Genomic DNA, 16,145 nt, shown 5'->3' with positions numbered 1-16,145 from the left:
TCAAATCTGTTGTTATCTCAACCCTTCATGCCAAAAGGACTGTAGTGGTTTAACCTGGCAGACAGCTAAGCACCACACAGCCATTCAGTCACCTCCCCCCCCCCCCAACCAGTGGAATGGGGAGAGAACTGGGGAAAAAAACAATGAAAAAACTTGTGGGTTGAGATAGACAGTTTAATATGACAGAAAAGGAAGAGAAAAAATAATAATGATGATAATAATAATGATGATGATAATAATAATAATAATAAAGAATATAAAAGCAAGTGATGCACAATGCAGTTGCTCACCAGCCACTAACTGATTGAAGCCCAGCCAGACCCCAAGCAGTGGTGTCCCCCATCGCCTCCCCCAGCCAGCCACCCCATACTAATTGTTCAGCCTGACACCATGTGGTATGGAATATCCCTTTGCACAGTTTGGGTCAGCTGTCATGGCTCTGTCCCCTCCCAGCTTCTTGTGCACCCCCAGCCTCCTCGGAGGCAGGGTAGCATGAGAAGCTGAAAAGTCCTCGTCTTAGTGTAAGCACTGCTCTGCAGCAACTAAAACATCAGCGTATTATCAACATTATTCTCACCCTGAATGCAAAACACAGCACCCTACAAGGTACTAGGAGGAAAATTAACTCTATCCCAGCCAAAACCAGGACAAATTTTGAGTTTTTTTTTCCATATACAACACCAGTTCTTGAATGCGGTTGCTCATTTTGAAAGCAGTTGCACTTAATATTGATATGTAAATCATCAGTGTTAAATTTAAAAGCTTTTGATTCTTAGAACTTGGAAGTTGATTATATTTAACATGTAGCCTTTTATAGCCATAAATATAAAAGTTTGTTACCCCTGTTTTCAAATTTTATTTGGGTGTTCAGTGTTACAAACAATTGCTCATGGTATTCCTGCTTTGATTGCTAAGGTTGTATGGTTGTTTTAATTTTAGTAAAGGAGCATGAGTAAATATGTCTGGCTGTATCTATACACTGAGTACAAATTATTTATTTTATTTAACTGTCTTTAAATACATCACATAAAATCTATTTCAAAGACCAGTCATGGCAGACGTTTATAAAGCCAGAGGTTGGAGGGAGATTAATATGTCTAGAAACTGACACAGTTTAATTACAGGTTTTAATATTTAGCATAATTATACAGTGCTTCTCACTTTTGTTATAAATGGCTCAGGATTCAAATTAGGATTAAATAAAAATTAGGATTTATTGAAAGAATATAAAGGAATAGAGGTAAGCAAACAGCGCTGGGTGCACCGGGAGTCTCCGCTCCACCAGGACGCACACCAGTTACATCAAGCAGCTGATTTTTATGCTCCTAGACTAATACATATTCATTACTACTTCTAAAAAAAATATATATATATTATAATTAGCTTCCGGGGTCCAGTCCCTCCTACTGGAGCATGCGCAGTCTCCTCTGGGGGTCTCTTCTGGGGGTCTGTCGTGGTTTAACCCGGCCGGCAGCTAAACACCACGCAGCCGTTCGCTCACCCTCCCCCCTCCCTCTCTGGGACAGGGGAGAGAAATGGAAAGTGAAGCCCGTGAGTTGAGATAAAGACAGTTTAATTAGACAGGAAAATAATAATAACAAAATAATAATAACAATAATAATAATAATGATACAATGGTGATAATAGGAAAGTAATAATAATATGTACAAACAAGTGATGCACAATGCAATTGCTCACCACCTGCTGACCGATGCCCAGCCTAACCGAGCAGTCCGGCCCCCTCCCCCCGGCTAGCCACCCCTATATATTGTTTAGCATGACGTCAGATGGTATGGAATACCCCTTTGGCCAGTTTGGGTCACCTGTCCTGGGTCTGTCCCCTCCCAGCTCTTACTGCACCCCCAGCCTGCCTGTTGGCAGGACAGAGCAAAAGGCTGAGATGTCCTTGGCTTGGTATAAGCACTGCTCTGCAACAATTAAAACATCGGGGTGTTATCAGCACTCTTCTCATCCTAAGCCAAAACACAGCATTCCACCAGCTACTAGGAAGAAAATTAATTCTGTTCTAAGTGAAACCAGGACAGGGTCTCTAGGGGTCTTTCATGCTGAAGGCTCGTAGTCTTCCTCTCCCCTTTGTACTTACTTGGCACCATGCCAAGTTTATAGAACATTCTCTGCAGGTCTTGTCTCCCAGCCGTCCTTCAGCTTCTTTTTCCTTCCTCTTAATCTCTCGGCCCCCCTAACCAGATACCAAAGATCCGCATAGTCACTAGTTGTCCATAACAGTCACTAGTTGTTATCAGTTGTTCTGAAACTCCCGGACATCAAACACAAACAGCTTTCTTATTTGATGCTTCACGAGTAATTAAAACATTCTTCCCCAGCCATTCACAGACACATCTATAGCAGTGTTAAGTTAATCTCGAAGAAGACAGGAAAAAAAAAGGCTGTAATTGTTAGAAATAGAAGTCCGGAATAACAAAAGCAAACAGGTTCATAAATTTAAGGAGTATTTTCTGAAGACTTGATAAATTGACTAGAATGAGGGGGAGACTGGGACACACTGCATCTGTGGTTCAAGAATTAAATTGCCAGTGCAGGGCCCAGAGGCAGACAGGATTCAAACAAAATTGTTCTTTATGGACACGAATTGTTAAAACATTCCTCACACTTTCATAGTTCAAATGTGAGCTAGTTTATCTTCATGACACCCTTCTTAAGCACATAAGTAATATTTATCCCCAGTTTGTAAGTGAGGAAAGAGATTTACTCTTGGTACCAAATTGTGTTGCAGAGATGATATTCAGGACTGCCAGCCTCCAAGCCATCCTTCATTGAAAGTCTTGTGGTATCCATCCAGGGCCATGCTGGACCTGGAGCAAAGCCACTGTCTTTGGACCGAACCTTCAGAGCTTGACCCTTCCTGCCAGTTACTGTTAGGATTTATTTTCTCAGACCTTAAGTCAGTGCCCTCCGGTAATCCTGTTGCAGTTTCTCCCCTAATATCCTGGTCTTATATTTTCAGAAGAAAAGTTGCAGTTTAGAAATCCTGTCCATCGCTCAAGAGTGAAGCTTGTGTGAGTGGGAGAAGAGATAGGCTCAGTCAAGGAGCATTCACCTTATTGTAAATTAATGCAACAATCTGGAAAAAGTGCCTGGTTGAAAGACGTGGAGACAATGGTGTGTGTGGGCCCCAAAATGAGTGACATGGGCAGTGGGAGCTGAGGCTTCCCCAGTGGCACTGGAGGAACACCCAGCTGCTGCTGAGGCTGGGACAGGCTGTTGGACTTACGCCCATTCAGACTCTAAACCTTATTATTCTGTGGCTACTGCTGAAGGCTGCCAAGGGTGTTGAGGATCAGTGAATTACAACCCTAGCTGGTGCTAGGTGTTCCAATGCATCACAACCCTTTCAGTGAAGAAATTCTTCCTAATATCCAACCTAAACCTCTCCTGGTGCAGCTTAGGGTCATTTCCTCTTGTTTTATCACTTGGTGTTTGGGAGAAGATACCCATCCCCACCTTGCTATAGCCTCCTTTAAAGTAATTATAGAGGGCGATAAGGTCTCTCCCAAGCCTCCTTTTCTCCAGGCTAAATCACCCCAGCTCCCTCAGCCACTCCTCATAAGACTTGTTCTCCAGAAGGAATGTTTTGTTTTGTTTTGTTTTTTTTTGTTTGTTTGTTTTTCCCTAAATAGGGAAGCTTAGCTGAGGAATCTCAGGCTTTTTAACATTATTTAAAGATAAATCTCCACTGAAGTGAGGGATAAATATAAGTGTATTTTGTATATCAGTGCTTTTATATAATTCATATTCAGAGGTCTTTTCTCTGTGTTTTAGAGCAATGAAATATTTAAGCTATTTTCAAGGTGATACTACAAACCTGGGTCTGCGCAACAGCTGCATTGCTCTTTCTTATGTGGCTTGATTTCCCTTTTAATCTCATTCTTTGCAACTGAAGACTTATCAGCATGTATTCCATGTACCTGATTGAGTTGAAAGTCCCTTAAAACTAGCACAGTAAAGATGGAAGCACTCATAGAAGAGGATTTTTCTCATTCCGTGTTTTATTTTATTTTATTTAATTTTTTTTGTTTTGTTTTTGTTTTTGACTTGATTCCTGCCTTCGAGACACTCTTATGGTTCTTGTGGAAGGCAGGAGAGGTCTTTCACATCTTCAAAGATACAATTTCTTATTAATCTAAGTGTAATAAATGGCTCAGTCTTCAAAATAGGACTATAATCATATAATCAAAGTTTACAATTTATTAAAGGAATAGAGGTAAGCAAACAGCGCTGGGTGCGCTGGGAGTCTCTGCTCCACCAGGACGCACACCAGTTACATCAAGCATCTGATTTTTATGCTCCTAGGCTGATACATATTCATTACTACTTCTAAAAAAACCAGGGTTATTATAATTAGTTTCCGGAATCCAAACCCTCCTACTGGAGCATGCGTATCAGTCTCCGGTGGTCCCTCTGGGGGTCTCTGGTGGTCCCTCATGCTGAAGGCTCATAGTCTTCCTCCCTCTTGTCCTTCTGCTTTGTCCTACTTGGCTGTATGTCAGAGACTTGTGCAACACCCCTGCAAGCTTTGTCTTTTAGTTGTTCTTCAGCTCTCCCCATCTCTTAATCTCCTGGCCAGATATCAGAGACTTGCATAGTGTCCCATGCAATAGTCATAATAGTTAGCAGTTATTCTGAACCCCCCCAGATATCAGAGACTTCAAGGAAAAATCTACAAATACATTTCCCTTCAAGCTCTCTATTGACATGAATTGCTAAAACATTCCTTTGCAAGATACAGGAACTATATACATTAACCACTCTGTTTTTCTTAGACTTGTGCTTATACAAGGGTATGTAAGACAGAAGGTCACATTCATCATACCATGCGGCCCTAGCATTGTTCCATACTGACACGAATCAGATGAACATATCTCACATAAGTATATATGTGTGAGGACAGCAGTGCAGCATTCCCAGTTGTAGTTTCTGAAGTTGGAAAAAGTGTAGGAAGTTGCTGAGCTGGAAGATTTTTTGGACTCTCGCCAACTAGTAGACAAGACATCTCTCTGAACTTTTAAATCTTCCAGTTGTGTTTTCATTGAATTTTCATACCACCATTCCCTACAACTGCTGAAAATGTTCACCTACATGTCAGAGCTGCAATTGTGAAATGAAAGCTTAAATCAGTAGAATCAATGTTTAATTTCTATACATCTGAAGAGCTGTAGCTGTCTTTACTTTTCAAGTTCTCAGGACTTCTTTGAAAGCAAGCATTTTCAAATCTGTTCATATAATTTTCCTTTCCTCCAGTATCCTTTTACTATTGGCTACAGAGGTAACATAGGCTGGGATTTAAAGGTGATAAGTTGTGTAATGTGATTCAATTTCTAACATCTTGAAAATTATCTTTATGTAGAACATAATGATTTCTTTTCTTGCTGTTTTCAGGTGCTCCTGACCCAACAGCAGGTGCTAGCACAGATGATGAAAACTGCTGGCATTTGGATGAGGAACAGGTCCAAGAACAAGTTAAACTCTTCCTCTCCCAGGGCGGATACCATGGATCAGGGAAGCAGCTCAACTTGCTTTTTGCAAAGGTGTGTTGAGTATTCTAAACCTTCCTTTTTTTGTCTCCCCCATTCCTCCAGCCAGTCTGTACTTGTTAGTGTCTTACTCCAAGTTCTGTTGTTCTAAAACAATACAAAGCCTTGTGAATGTGATGACAAGTTAATAATGAGCTGTTGTACAACAGTGGCCCACAATCTGGTGCATCTTGAGATCAGTTTAAGGATATGAAATAACATTTCAAACATCTGCAGATTTGCACACCCCAAAATGTCGGCGAAACCTATAGAAATAATAGTCTTGCAGTAGCTTGCATAATGCACCTGTGGATCACTTGTGGACGTGTGTTTGAAGAATTGCAGTGTGATACTGAAATCAAAAATCATTGTTAAAATTGAGAAGGCAGACTTTTTCTACTTAAAAATTTCACTTCAGATATATTAATCATATTTCTTATTTAACAGAGAGGTTGAATGTTTATCACTGCAGCATGTTGTTTGTACTGTGGAGTGTTTTTTTTTTTTTCCCAAGCTTGTATTAAAAGGCTCGTTTCCTAGGTTCGAGAGATGCTAAAGATGAGAGATTCAAATGGAGCTCGCATGTTGACATTGATAACAGAACAGTTCATGGCTGACCCTCGTCTATCACTTTGGAGACAACAAGGAACTGCAATGACTGACAAGTATAGGCAGCTCTGGGATGAACTTGGTAAATGAACAAACTTCAAAATCATCTAGGTCTTCATGTGTATAATGAAGAAACAATTGCATATTTGGGGGTGGAGAGAAACTTTCATGGTACTAGGTAAAACAGGTTAGAGTCTTCTGCAGTTTTGTTTGTTCAGTTAAGGTTGGATGAAACTGAATTTCTGATCTACTCCATGAGACAATTGCAGTCCTCTCAGAAGCATGGTGTGAAACAAGTGCAATTGCAGCAGGTTGTAAGTAACCTGAGGATCTAAAAAGAATAAAACAAAAAGTGGAAATGTACAAAACTGAGGGTAAGTATATAAACCACAGTGCTAAACTGGAAAGGTTAAGGTAAAAATAATTTTGAAAGTAGAGGGAAATAGAAGGCAAAAAGAGGAGATTCATTAAGAGTATGAGAAGATTTCAACAAGAGAAAGCAAAGGTCCATTACATAGCAGGGAAGGAGATCAAATAACAGAGGGCTAAAACAATTAACACTGCTCTACAAGAAAGGTCAGTTGTGATCAGTTAAATGACTTGTACAACATAGAGAGGAATGCAGGCTGAAATGGGCAAGGAATATTTAAACTGGTGAAGTCTGAAGGCACTTGCTTTAAAGTGTTCCAAAACTCAATGGCACAGTTTTGAACTGTTTTTAACTGCTTCAGAAGTTCTCAAAATGTATACAAATTTGTGATAGGAAGGAGAAACAAAAATAACCTGAAGGTAAACGTCACCAACATTTTAAAGGACGGTAAGTAAATGAGAACAATTATATTAATAATAAAATAACCACCAGCATTGCTTTCATAGAGTGTAAGGTACCAGACCAAACTACTATCCAGTTAATGTATAATCATGTAGAAGACAGTGATAAAAGACAACCTGAAATATTTAAAATGCATGGTAAATCTAATTTGTTTCTCTAAAAGATAATAAACTGACTGTGTGCATTGAAGGGATTAATGTGGCATATCTTAGCTGTAGTAAAGTTTTGGATTCTGTCTTAGAGGCATTCTCAGAGCAAGCTGAAGACACACAGTCTAGATGAAATTGCCTTGTGGTTCATAGAACTTCTATTAGTTACCTGCACTTTCATTCAATCTGGAAAGACACTTCAAGTCTACGCTTAGAGGAGCTTGCCCTGAGATGTGTTCTGGCCAACATATCTATTCCTGATATATGTGGCATGGAAGATGCATATATATATGTATTTATATATATATATGTAAATACATATTAAAAACTTGCAGATGATGCCCCATGGGATCATAAACATTGTGGAGAACAGAGCCAAAACTCATAATGGTCTTGGTACATTTTAAAGGTGCAAAATTAAGATAAATGAAATTAAATCAATGCAAAAATAATCCCTTCCTTTAGAAAGGAAAAGTCAAAAGCAAAACTTTTGAACTTTGCACTTGTAAAGTGCACATGACCATGACTGATAGTACAATGTCTAGTGGGGCTAAGACTAGATATAATGTTAGCATAAATTATGTTCATGCTAAATGAAGCATTAAGCTAAAGTCTGTCTAGTTGAGATTATAGACCTCTGTTGTGGTTTACCCTGGCCGGCAGCTAAGCACCACACAGACTTTTGATAACCCTCCCTACTTGCTCACTGGGAAGGGGGGAAAGAATTAGATAGAAATGAAAGCCTGTGAGTAAAGACAGTTTATTAGGACAGAAAAGAAGGGAAAATAATAATAATAATGACAATAGTACTACTAGTAATAATGTTGTCGTGGTTTAACCCGGCCGGCAGCTAAACACCACGCAGCCGTTCACTCACCCTCCCCCCTCCCTCTCTGGAACGGGGGAGAGAAATGGAAAGTGAAGCCCGTGAGTTGAGATAAAGACAGTTTAATTAGACAGGAAAATAATAATAATAACAAAAGTAATAATAACAACAATAATAATAATAATACAATGGTGATAATAGGAAAATAATAATAATATGTACAAACAAGTGATGCACAATGCAATTGCTCACCACCTGCTGACCGATGCCCAGCCTAACCCCGAGCAGTCCGGCCCCCTCCCCCCGGCTAGCCACCCCTTTATATTGTTTAGCATGACGTCAGATGGTATGGAATACCCCTTTGGCTAGTTTGGGTCACCTGTCCTGGGTCTGTCCCCTCCCAGCTCTTACTGCACCCCCAGCCTGCCTGTTGGCAGGACAGAGCAAAAGGCTGAGATGTCCTTGGCTTGGTATAAGCACTGCTCTGCAACAATTAAAACATCGGGGTGTTATCAGCACTCTTCTCATCCTAAGCCAAAACACAGCATTCCACCAGCTACTAGGAAGAAAATTAATTCTGTTCTAACTGAAACCAGGACATCTATCCACCCCTTATTCCATACCATTTATGTCATGCTCAGGTTACACTCTTTTCCATACATTCTAATTAGTCACCTATAGTAGTCATGGTAGTGATAACATACAGTATTATATAGTAATTAACATGGTACAATTCAGTTCATGGGCTATTCTCAACCAGTATTAAATCTCCTTGAGGTACACACCAAACCTCTCCGTTCTTTTGCATCACCCACCAAGTGTATCCAGGTCTCTGAGCGAAAACAATTCCATGAATAGGTTTGCCTTTTCCTGAGGCAGGAGTAGCCCAGGCTGCTTTACCCAGCATATTTCTTACATGCACTACAGGAACTTTATCCCCATCTACAGTACGTAACTGGTTTGATTGGGCAGGTCCAGCTCGGTTGGCAGATCCCCTAGTATTGACTAACCAGGTGGCCTTTGCCAAATGCGTATCCCAATTTTTGAATATCCCAGCGCCCATTGCTTTCAATGTAGTCTTTAACAGTCCATTGTATCGTTCAACTTTCCCGGAGGCTGGTGCATGATAGGGGATGTGATACACCCACTCAATACCATGTTCTTTGGCCCAAGTGTCTATAAGGTTGTTTGGGAAATGAGTTCCATTGTCTGACTCTATTCTTTCTGGGGTACCATGTCGCCATAGGACTTGCTTTTCAAGGCCCAGGATAGTGTTCCGGGCGGTGGCATGAGGCACAGGATATGTTTCCAGCCATCCCAAGGGTACTGAGGGAACTGGCAGAGGAGCTGGCCAAGCCACTGTCCATCATTTATCAACAGTCCTGGCTATCGGGGGAGGTCCCAATCGACTGGCGGCTAGCAAACGTGACGCCCATCTACAAGAAGGGCCGGAGGGCAGACCCAGGAAACTACAGGCCTGTCAGTTTGACCTCAGTGCCAGGAAAGCTCATGGAGCAGATCCTCCTGAGAGTCATCATGCAGCACTTGAAGGGGAAGCAGGCGATCAGGCCCAGTCAGCATGGCTTTATGAAAGGCAGGTCATGCCTGACGAACCTGATCTCCTTCTATGACAGAGTGACGCGCTGGGTGGATGAGGGAAAGGCTGTGGATGTGGTCTACCTTGACTTCAGCAAGGCTTTTGACACCGTCTCCCACAGCATTCTCCTCAAGAAACTGGCTGCTCTTGGCTTGGACTGGCGCACGCTTCGTTGGGTTAGAAACTGGCTGGATAGCCGGGCCCAAAGAGTCGTGGTGAATGGAGCCAAGTCCAGTTGGAGGCCAGTCACTAGTGGCGTCCCCCAGGGCTCGGTGCTGGGGCCGGTCCTCTTTAATATCTTCATCGATGATCTGGACGAGGGCATCGAGTGCACCCTCAGTAAGTTCGCAGATGACACCAAGTTAGGTGTGTGTGTCGATCTGCTTGAGGGTAGGAAAGCTCTGCAGGAGGATCTGGATAGGCTGCACCGATGGGCTGAGGTCAACTGCATGAAGTTTAACAAGGCCAAGTGCCGGGTCCTGCACCTGGGGCGCAATAACCCCAAGCAGAGCTACAGGCTGGGAGAGGAATGGTTGGAAAGCTGCCAGGCAGAGAAGGACCTGGGAGTGATGGTGGACAGTCGGCTGAATATGAGCCAGCAGTGTGCTCAGGTGGCCAAGAAGGCCAACGGCATCCTGGCTTGTATTAGGAACAGCGTGACCAGCAGGGCTAGGGAGGTGATCGTCCCCCTGTACTCAGCTCTGGTGAGGCCGCACCTCGAGTACTGTGTTCAGTTTTGGGCCCCTCGCTACAAGAAGGACATCGAGGTGCTTGAGCGGGTGCAGAGAAGGGCGACGAAGCTGGTGAGGGGCCTGGAGAACAAGTCCTACGAGGAGCGGCTGAGGGAGCTGGGCTTGTTCAGCCTGGAGAAGAGGAGGCTCAGGGGCGACCTTATCGCTCTTTTTAGGTACCTCAAGGGAGGCTGTAGCGAGGTGGGGGTTGGCCTGTTCTCCCACGTGCCTGGTGACAGGACGAGGGGGAATGGGTTTAAGTTGAGCCAGGGGAGTTTTAGGCTAGATGTTAGGAAGAACTTCTTCACTGAAAGGGTTGTGAGGCACTGGAACAGGCTGCCCAGGGAAGTGGTGGAGTCACCATCCTTGGAAGTCTTCAAAAGACGTTTAGATGTAGAGCTTAGGGATATGGTTTAGTGGAGGGCTGTTAGCGTTAGGTTGGAGGTTGGACTCGATGACCTTGAGGTCTCTTCCAACCTAGAAAATTCTGTGATTCTGTGATTCTGTGATCCGGTGGTTGCTTCCACCATTGTAAGTACGTGGCGCTTGCCGTTGCGGATTTGAGGGAGTGTGATGGAATCAATCTGCCAGGCCTCTCCATATTTATATTTCAGCCGTCGTCCTCCATACCAAAGAGGCTTTGACCGTTTGGCTTGCTTGATTGCAGCACATGTTTCACAGTCATGAATAACCTGTGCTATAGCGTCCATGGTCAGGTCTACCCCTCGATCACGAGCCCATCTGTATGTTGCATCTCTACCTTGATGGCCTGAGGTGTCATGGGCCCATTGGGCTATAAATAATTCACCTTTATGCTGCCAATCCAGGTCCACCTGAGCTACTTCAATCTTAGCAGCCTGATCCACCTGCTGGTTGTTTTGATGTTCTTCAGTAGCCCGATTCTTGGGCACATGAGCATCTACGTGGCGTACTTTCACAGCCAGGTTCTCTACCCGAGCAGCAATATCTTGCCACAATGCAGCAGCCCAGATGGGTTTGCCCCTACGCTGCCAGTTGTTTTGCTTCCATTGCTGTAACCATCCCCACAGGGCATTTGCTACCATCCATGAATCGGTGTAGAGATAGAGAACTGGCCATTTTTCTCGTTCAGCAATGTCTAAAGCCAGCTGAATGGCTTTCACTTCTGCAAACTGACTCGATTCACCTTCTCCCTCAGCAGCTTCTGCAACTCGTCGTGTAGGACTCCATACAGCAGCCTTCCATCTCCGATGCTTCCCCACAATACAACAGGACCCATCAGTGAACAGGGCATATTTCTTTTCATTCTCTGGTAACTGGTTGTACAGTGGGGCTTCTTCAGCACGACCCACCTCCTCCTCGGATGATATCCCAAAGTATTTGCCTTCTGGCCAGTCCATAATCACTTCCAATATTCCTGGGCGACTGGGGTTCCTATTCGAGCCCGCTGAGTAATCAGTGCAACCCACTTGCTCCATGTAGCATCAGTTGCATGATGCGTAGAAGAGACCCTTCCCTTGAACATCCAGCCTAGTACCGGCAATCGGGGTGCTAGGAGGAGCTGCGCTTCAGTACCGACCACCTCCGAAGCAGATCGAACTCCTTCATATGCTGCCAATATCTCCTTTTCAGTTGGAGTATAGCGGGCCTCAGATCCTCTGTATCCCCAACTCCAAAACTCCAGGGGCCGACCTCGAGTTTCCCCAGGTTCTTTCTGCCAGAGGCTCCAGGTGGGGCCGTTCTCCCCGGCTGCAGTGTAGAGCACATTCTTTACATCTGGTCCTGTTCGAACTGGCCCAAGGGCTACTGCATGGACTATTTCCTGCTTGATTTGTTCAAAGGCTTGTCATTGTTCAGGGCCCCATTCAAACTCATTCTTCTTACGGGTTACTTGGTAGAGCGGGTCTACAATCAGACTGTAATTTGGGATGTGCATTCTCCAAAACCCCAAAACACCTAGGAAAGTCTGTGCTTCTTTTTTGTTAGTTGGTGGAGACATAGCTGTTATTTTGTTGATCACATCCATTGGGATTTGACGACGTCCATCTTGCCATTTTATTCCTAAAAACTGGATCTCTCGTGCAGGTCCTTTGACTTTATTTTGTTTTATGGCAAAACCGGCCTTCAGAAGGATTTGGACTATTTTCTTCCCTTTCTCGAAAACTTCCTCTGCTGTGTCACCCCACACAATAATGTCATCGATGTACTGCAGGTGTTCAGGAGCTTCCCCATGCTCTAGCGCAGACTGGATCAGCCCATGGCAAATGGTAGGGCTGTGTCTCCACCCCGGGGCAGCCGATTCCAAGTATATTGGACTCCCCTCCAAGTGAAGGCAAATTGTGGCCTGCACTCTGCTGCTAGAGGGATGGAGAAAAATGCATTAGCGATATCAATTGTGGCGTACCACTTGGCTGCCTTCGATTCAAGTTCGTACTGAAGTTCCAGCATGTCCGGCACTGCAGCACTCAGTGGTGGCGTCACTTCGTTCAGGCCAGGATAGTCCACTGTTAGTCTCCACTCGCCATTACACTTTTGCACTGGCCATATGGGACTATTGAAAGGTGAATGAGTCTTGCTGATCACTCCTTGGCTTTCCAATTGATGAATTAGCTTATGGATGGGAATCAGGGAGTCTCGGTTAGTGCGATATTGCTGCTGGTGCACAGTTGTGGTAGCGATTGGCACTTGCTGTTCTTCAACCCTCAGCAACCCCACAACAGAGGGATCCTCTGAGAGACCAGGCAAGGTAGATAATTGTTTAATGCCCTCTGTCTCTAAGGCAGCTATACCAAAAGCCCACCGGAACCCTTTTGGGTCCTTGCAATATCCTCTTCTAAGATAGTCTATGCCAAGGATACATGGAGCATCCGGGCCAGTCACAATGCGGTGCTTTTCCCACTCATTCCCAGTCAGACTCACTTCAGCCTCCAATACAGTCAACTGCTGAGATCCCCATCTCACTCCACAAATACAGATGGGCTCTGGTCCTTTATAGCTCGATGGCATTATAGTACATTGTGCACCGGTGTCTACTAAAGCCTTATACTTCTGTGTGTCTGACGTGCCAGGCCATCGAATCCACACAGTCCAATAAACTCGATTGTCCCTTTCCTCCCCCTGGCTGGAGGCAGGGCCCCCCTAATCCTGGTCAGAATCTTCTTCGTTTCTGTGTTTGAAGGACTGTCTGCTGGAAGTTGGAGCAGCAAACTTTTCAGAGAATCCCTTTTTCTTGATTGTTTTCTTTTGCAACTCACGTACCCGTGCCTCTAGGGTCGCGGTAGATTTTCCATCCCATTTTCTCATGTCCTCTCCATGGTCTCGTACGTAAAACCACAGGGTGGCACGGGGTGAGTACCCACCATATCGTCTTCCTTGTGTGGATGAACGCCTACCCCTGATAGCTGAGACACTGCTCTGTACAGGTGCGGAGGAGAATTATCTCTCTTCAAGTTGGTGAACCTTTTCAGAAAGCTTCTCCCAAGTGTTCTCTTTCGGTTGTTGGACACTGGTTGGTTCAGGTGGGGAAGAAGATAGATTCTCTTAAGTTGGTGGAAGTCTTCAGAAAGTTTCTCCACAGCTGAGACGCAGGCCTGTAAGGAAGAGGAGAGACTTTCTTCGTACTGCCGGAGTTGTTTAGCCACTTCATCCACTGTGGGTTCCTCATCCTCTTTCCAGGCCATTATTGCCAATGAGCTGGCATATGATGATGGTGCACTCCGTACAAACTTCTGCCACATGGGTCGTGTACACCTGACTTCATCTGGATCTTTGGATGTTTGTCTGAGGTCTGGATCCTCATAAATCACTTCCCGTACGGCTAATTCCCTCAGGTACTGGATTCCCTTCTCCATAGTGGTCCACTTGCCTGGTAGACATAAAAGTTCTTCCTTGAAGGGATACCTTTCCCTCACAGCTGAGAGGAGACGCCTCCAGAGGCTGTGAGATTGTGCTCCATCAGCAATTGCTTTGTCAATGCCTGCGTCTCTAGCAAGGGATCCCAGTCGCTTGGCTTCCCTGCCCTCTAATTCCACTCAATTGGCTCCAGTGTCCCAGCATCGGAGCAGCCAGGTGACAAGCTGCTCACCTATACAGCGACCAAAATCTTTTCGCACATCTCGTAACTCACGCTCGTTTAGGCTTTGGGTAGTTACTGTTGATTTTTTGGCATCCTCATCTTCCTCCTCCTGAATCCTTGATGGCCCAGCGTCGTCCTCGTCTCCGTTGTCTCTATACCTAGATTTGGCAGAAGACTCTCTGTGTTCTAAACGACCTGAATCTCTATACCAGTTTTTCACCTTCTCTACAGGGGCAGCTTGCACTGCTACTGCTCGTTTCTCTGACCTTGTTACAGGGTCTGCCACAGAGGTTGGAATACCCTCTGCAGGGTCGACTTGCACTGCTACAGCTCTTTTCTCTTACCCAGCCACAGGAGCTGGAGTGGCTGCAGGAGCTGGAGCAGCTGCAGGAACCGGAGCTGGAGTGGCTGCAGGAACTGGAGTTGGAGCAGTTGCAGGAGCTGGGACTGGAGTAGCAGCAGGAGCTGGAACTGGAGCGGCTGCAGGAGCTGGGGCAGCTGCAGGAAGCGGAGCTGGAGCGGCTGCAGGAACCGGAGCTGGAGCGGCTGCAGGAACTGGAACTGGAGTGGCTGCAGGAGCTGGAACTGGAGCAGCTGCAGGAGCTGGAGCTGGAGCGGCTGCAGGAGCTGGAACTGGAGTGGCTGCAGGAGCTGGAACTGGAGCAGCTGCAGGAGCTGGAGCTGGAGCAGCTGCAGGAGCTGGAACTGGAGCGGCTGCAGGAGCTGGGACTGGAGCGGCTGCAGGAGCTGGGACTGGAGCGGCTGCAGGAGCTGGAACTGGAGTGGCTGCAGGAGCTGGGACTGGAGCAGCTGCAGAGTCCACCGTAGGGGTCACAGTGGCCGTTGGATCTGTCACCGGGCTTGGAGTTGCCGCAGGGTCTGTCACTAAGTTGATAGCAGTATCAATGGCAGCTCGATAGGCATGAGCCAGGCCCCAGCATGTTACAATGATTTGTGTTACTTTGGAACTTCCCGAATCGTGACACCTTTTCCTCAAGCATTCTGCCAGTTTTTGAGGATTTTGCAGTTGTTCAGGGGTGAATTTCCAAAACACTGGGGGTGCCAACTGCTCTAGATGCCTGCCCATATCCTCCCATACTCCCTGCCACCCACAACTATACTGCCTCCGGGCAGATCTCCGGATGAGCTTCCTAAGTAGTTGTTTAACTTTAAGCAGAACCTGAAGTGCATTCAGGAGGCAGAACAACAAGACTATGCTGGTCTGAGTATCCCAAGGATATTCAATATCTTGGAGAGCTATTGTAGCAAGCTCGGAGGGTAAGAGGGTGGTGAAGGAGGAAGGCAGAGTGATCCAGGAGGATACAGGGGTGGTGAAGGAGAAAGGGAGAGTAATCAAGTAAGAAAAAATATCTTCCCCTTTCCCCTCCACAGATTGACTCCCTAATGGAAAAAAGCAATAGGTATAATTGCTAATAGTTTCCAAGATACAGTTTCCAAAATACAGAGTCGACGATGTTACTGAGTACAAATACCAAGTTAGAGTCATGACCAGATATCTCATCGTCTCATAAGCCATTGCTACAACACTCAGTACCATAATGATCTGAAACCAGGGCCCGGAGAGGATAAACAACATGACAGAGAGCAAATACGGAAAATAATGTACTATAATACTCAATTTGGAAAACAGGCGCAGCAGAGTTGAGATTAAAGCAATAAGCATTGTGACAAGTGACTATTAAGCAGGTCTAATACTTACACCAATTTTAGTTTAACACACTCTGGTCAGATCTGCCGTTATCTCAACCTTTCGAGCCCCACGTTGGGCGCCAAA

At 45.0% G+C, this 16,145-nt stretch overlaps 1 protein-coding gene across 4 annotated transcripts in view; it reads left to right on the top strand.

Moving 5' to 3' along the window:
- The window catches only part of LOC311426260 (zinc finger SWIM domain-containing protein 6-like), a 269,097-nt gene that overhangs the window by 124,532 nt on the left and 128,420 nt on the right, over nucleotides 1–16,145 (top strand). For all 4 annotated transcript variants that reach the window (XM_084502493.1, XM_084502492.1, XM_084502491.1 and 1 more), the window contains exons 3-4: nucleotides 5,419–5,567; nucleotides 6,093–6,243. In XM_084502493.1, coding sequence (XP_084358619.1) covers nucleotides 5,419–5,567; nucleotides 6,093–6,243 — 300 coding nt within the window. The remainder of the gene's footprint in view (nucleotides 1–5,418; nucleotides 5,568–6,092; nucleotides 6,244–16,145) is intronic.

The sequence above is a fragment of the Aythya ferina genome, assembly GCF_964211825.1.
Source record: "Aythya ferina genome assembly, chromosome: W".
NCBI lineage: Eukaryota > Metazoa > Chordata > Aves > Anseriformes > Anatidae > Aythya > Aythya ferina.
The sequence above is the reverse complement of the archived record's forward strand: the minus strand, read 5'-3'. Positions and strand labels throughout refer to the sequence as shown.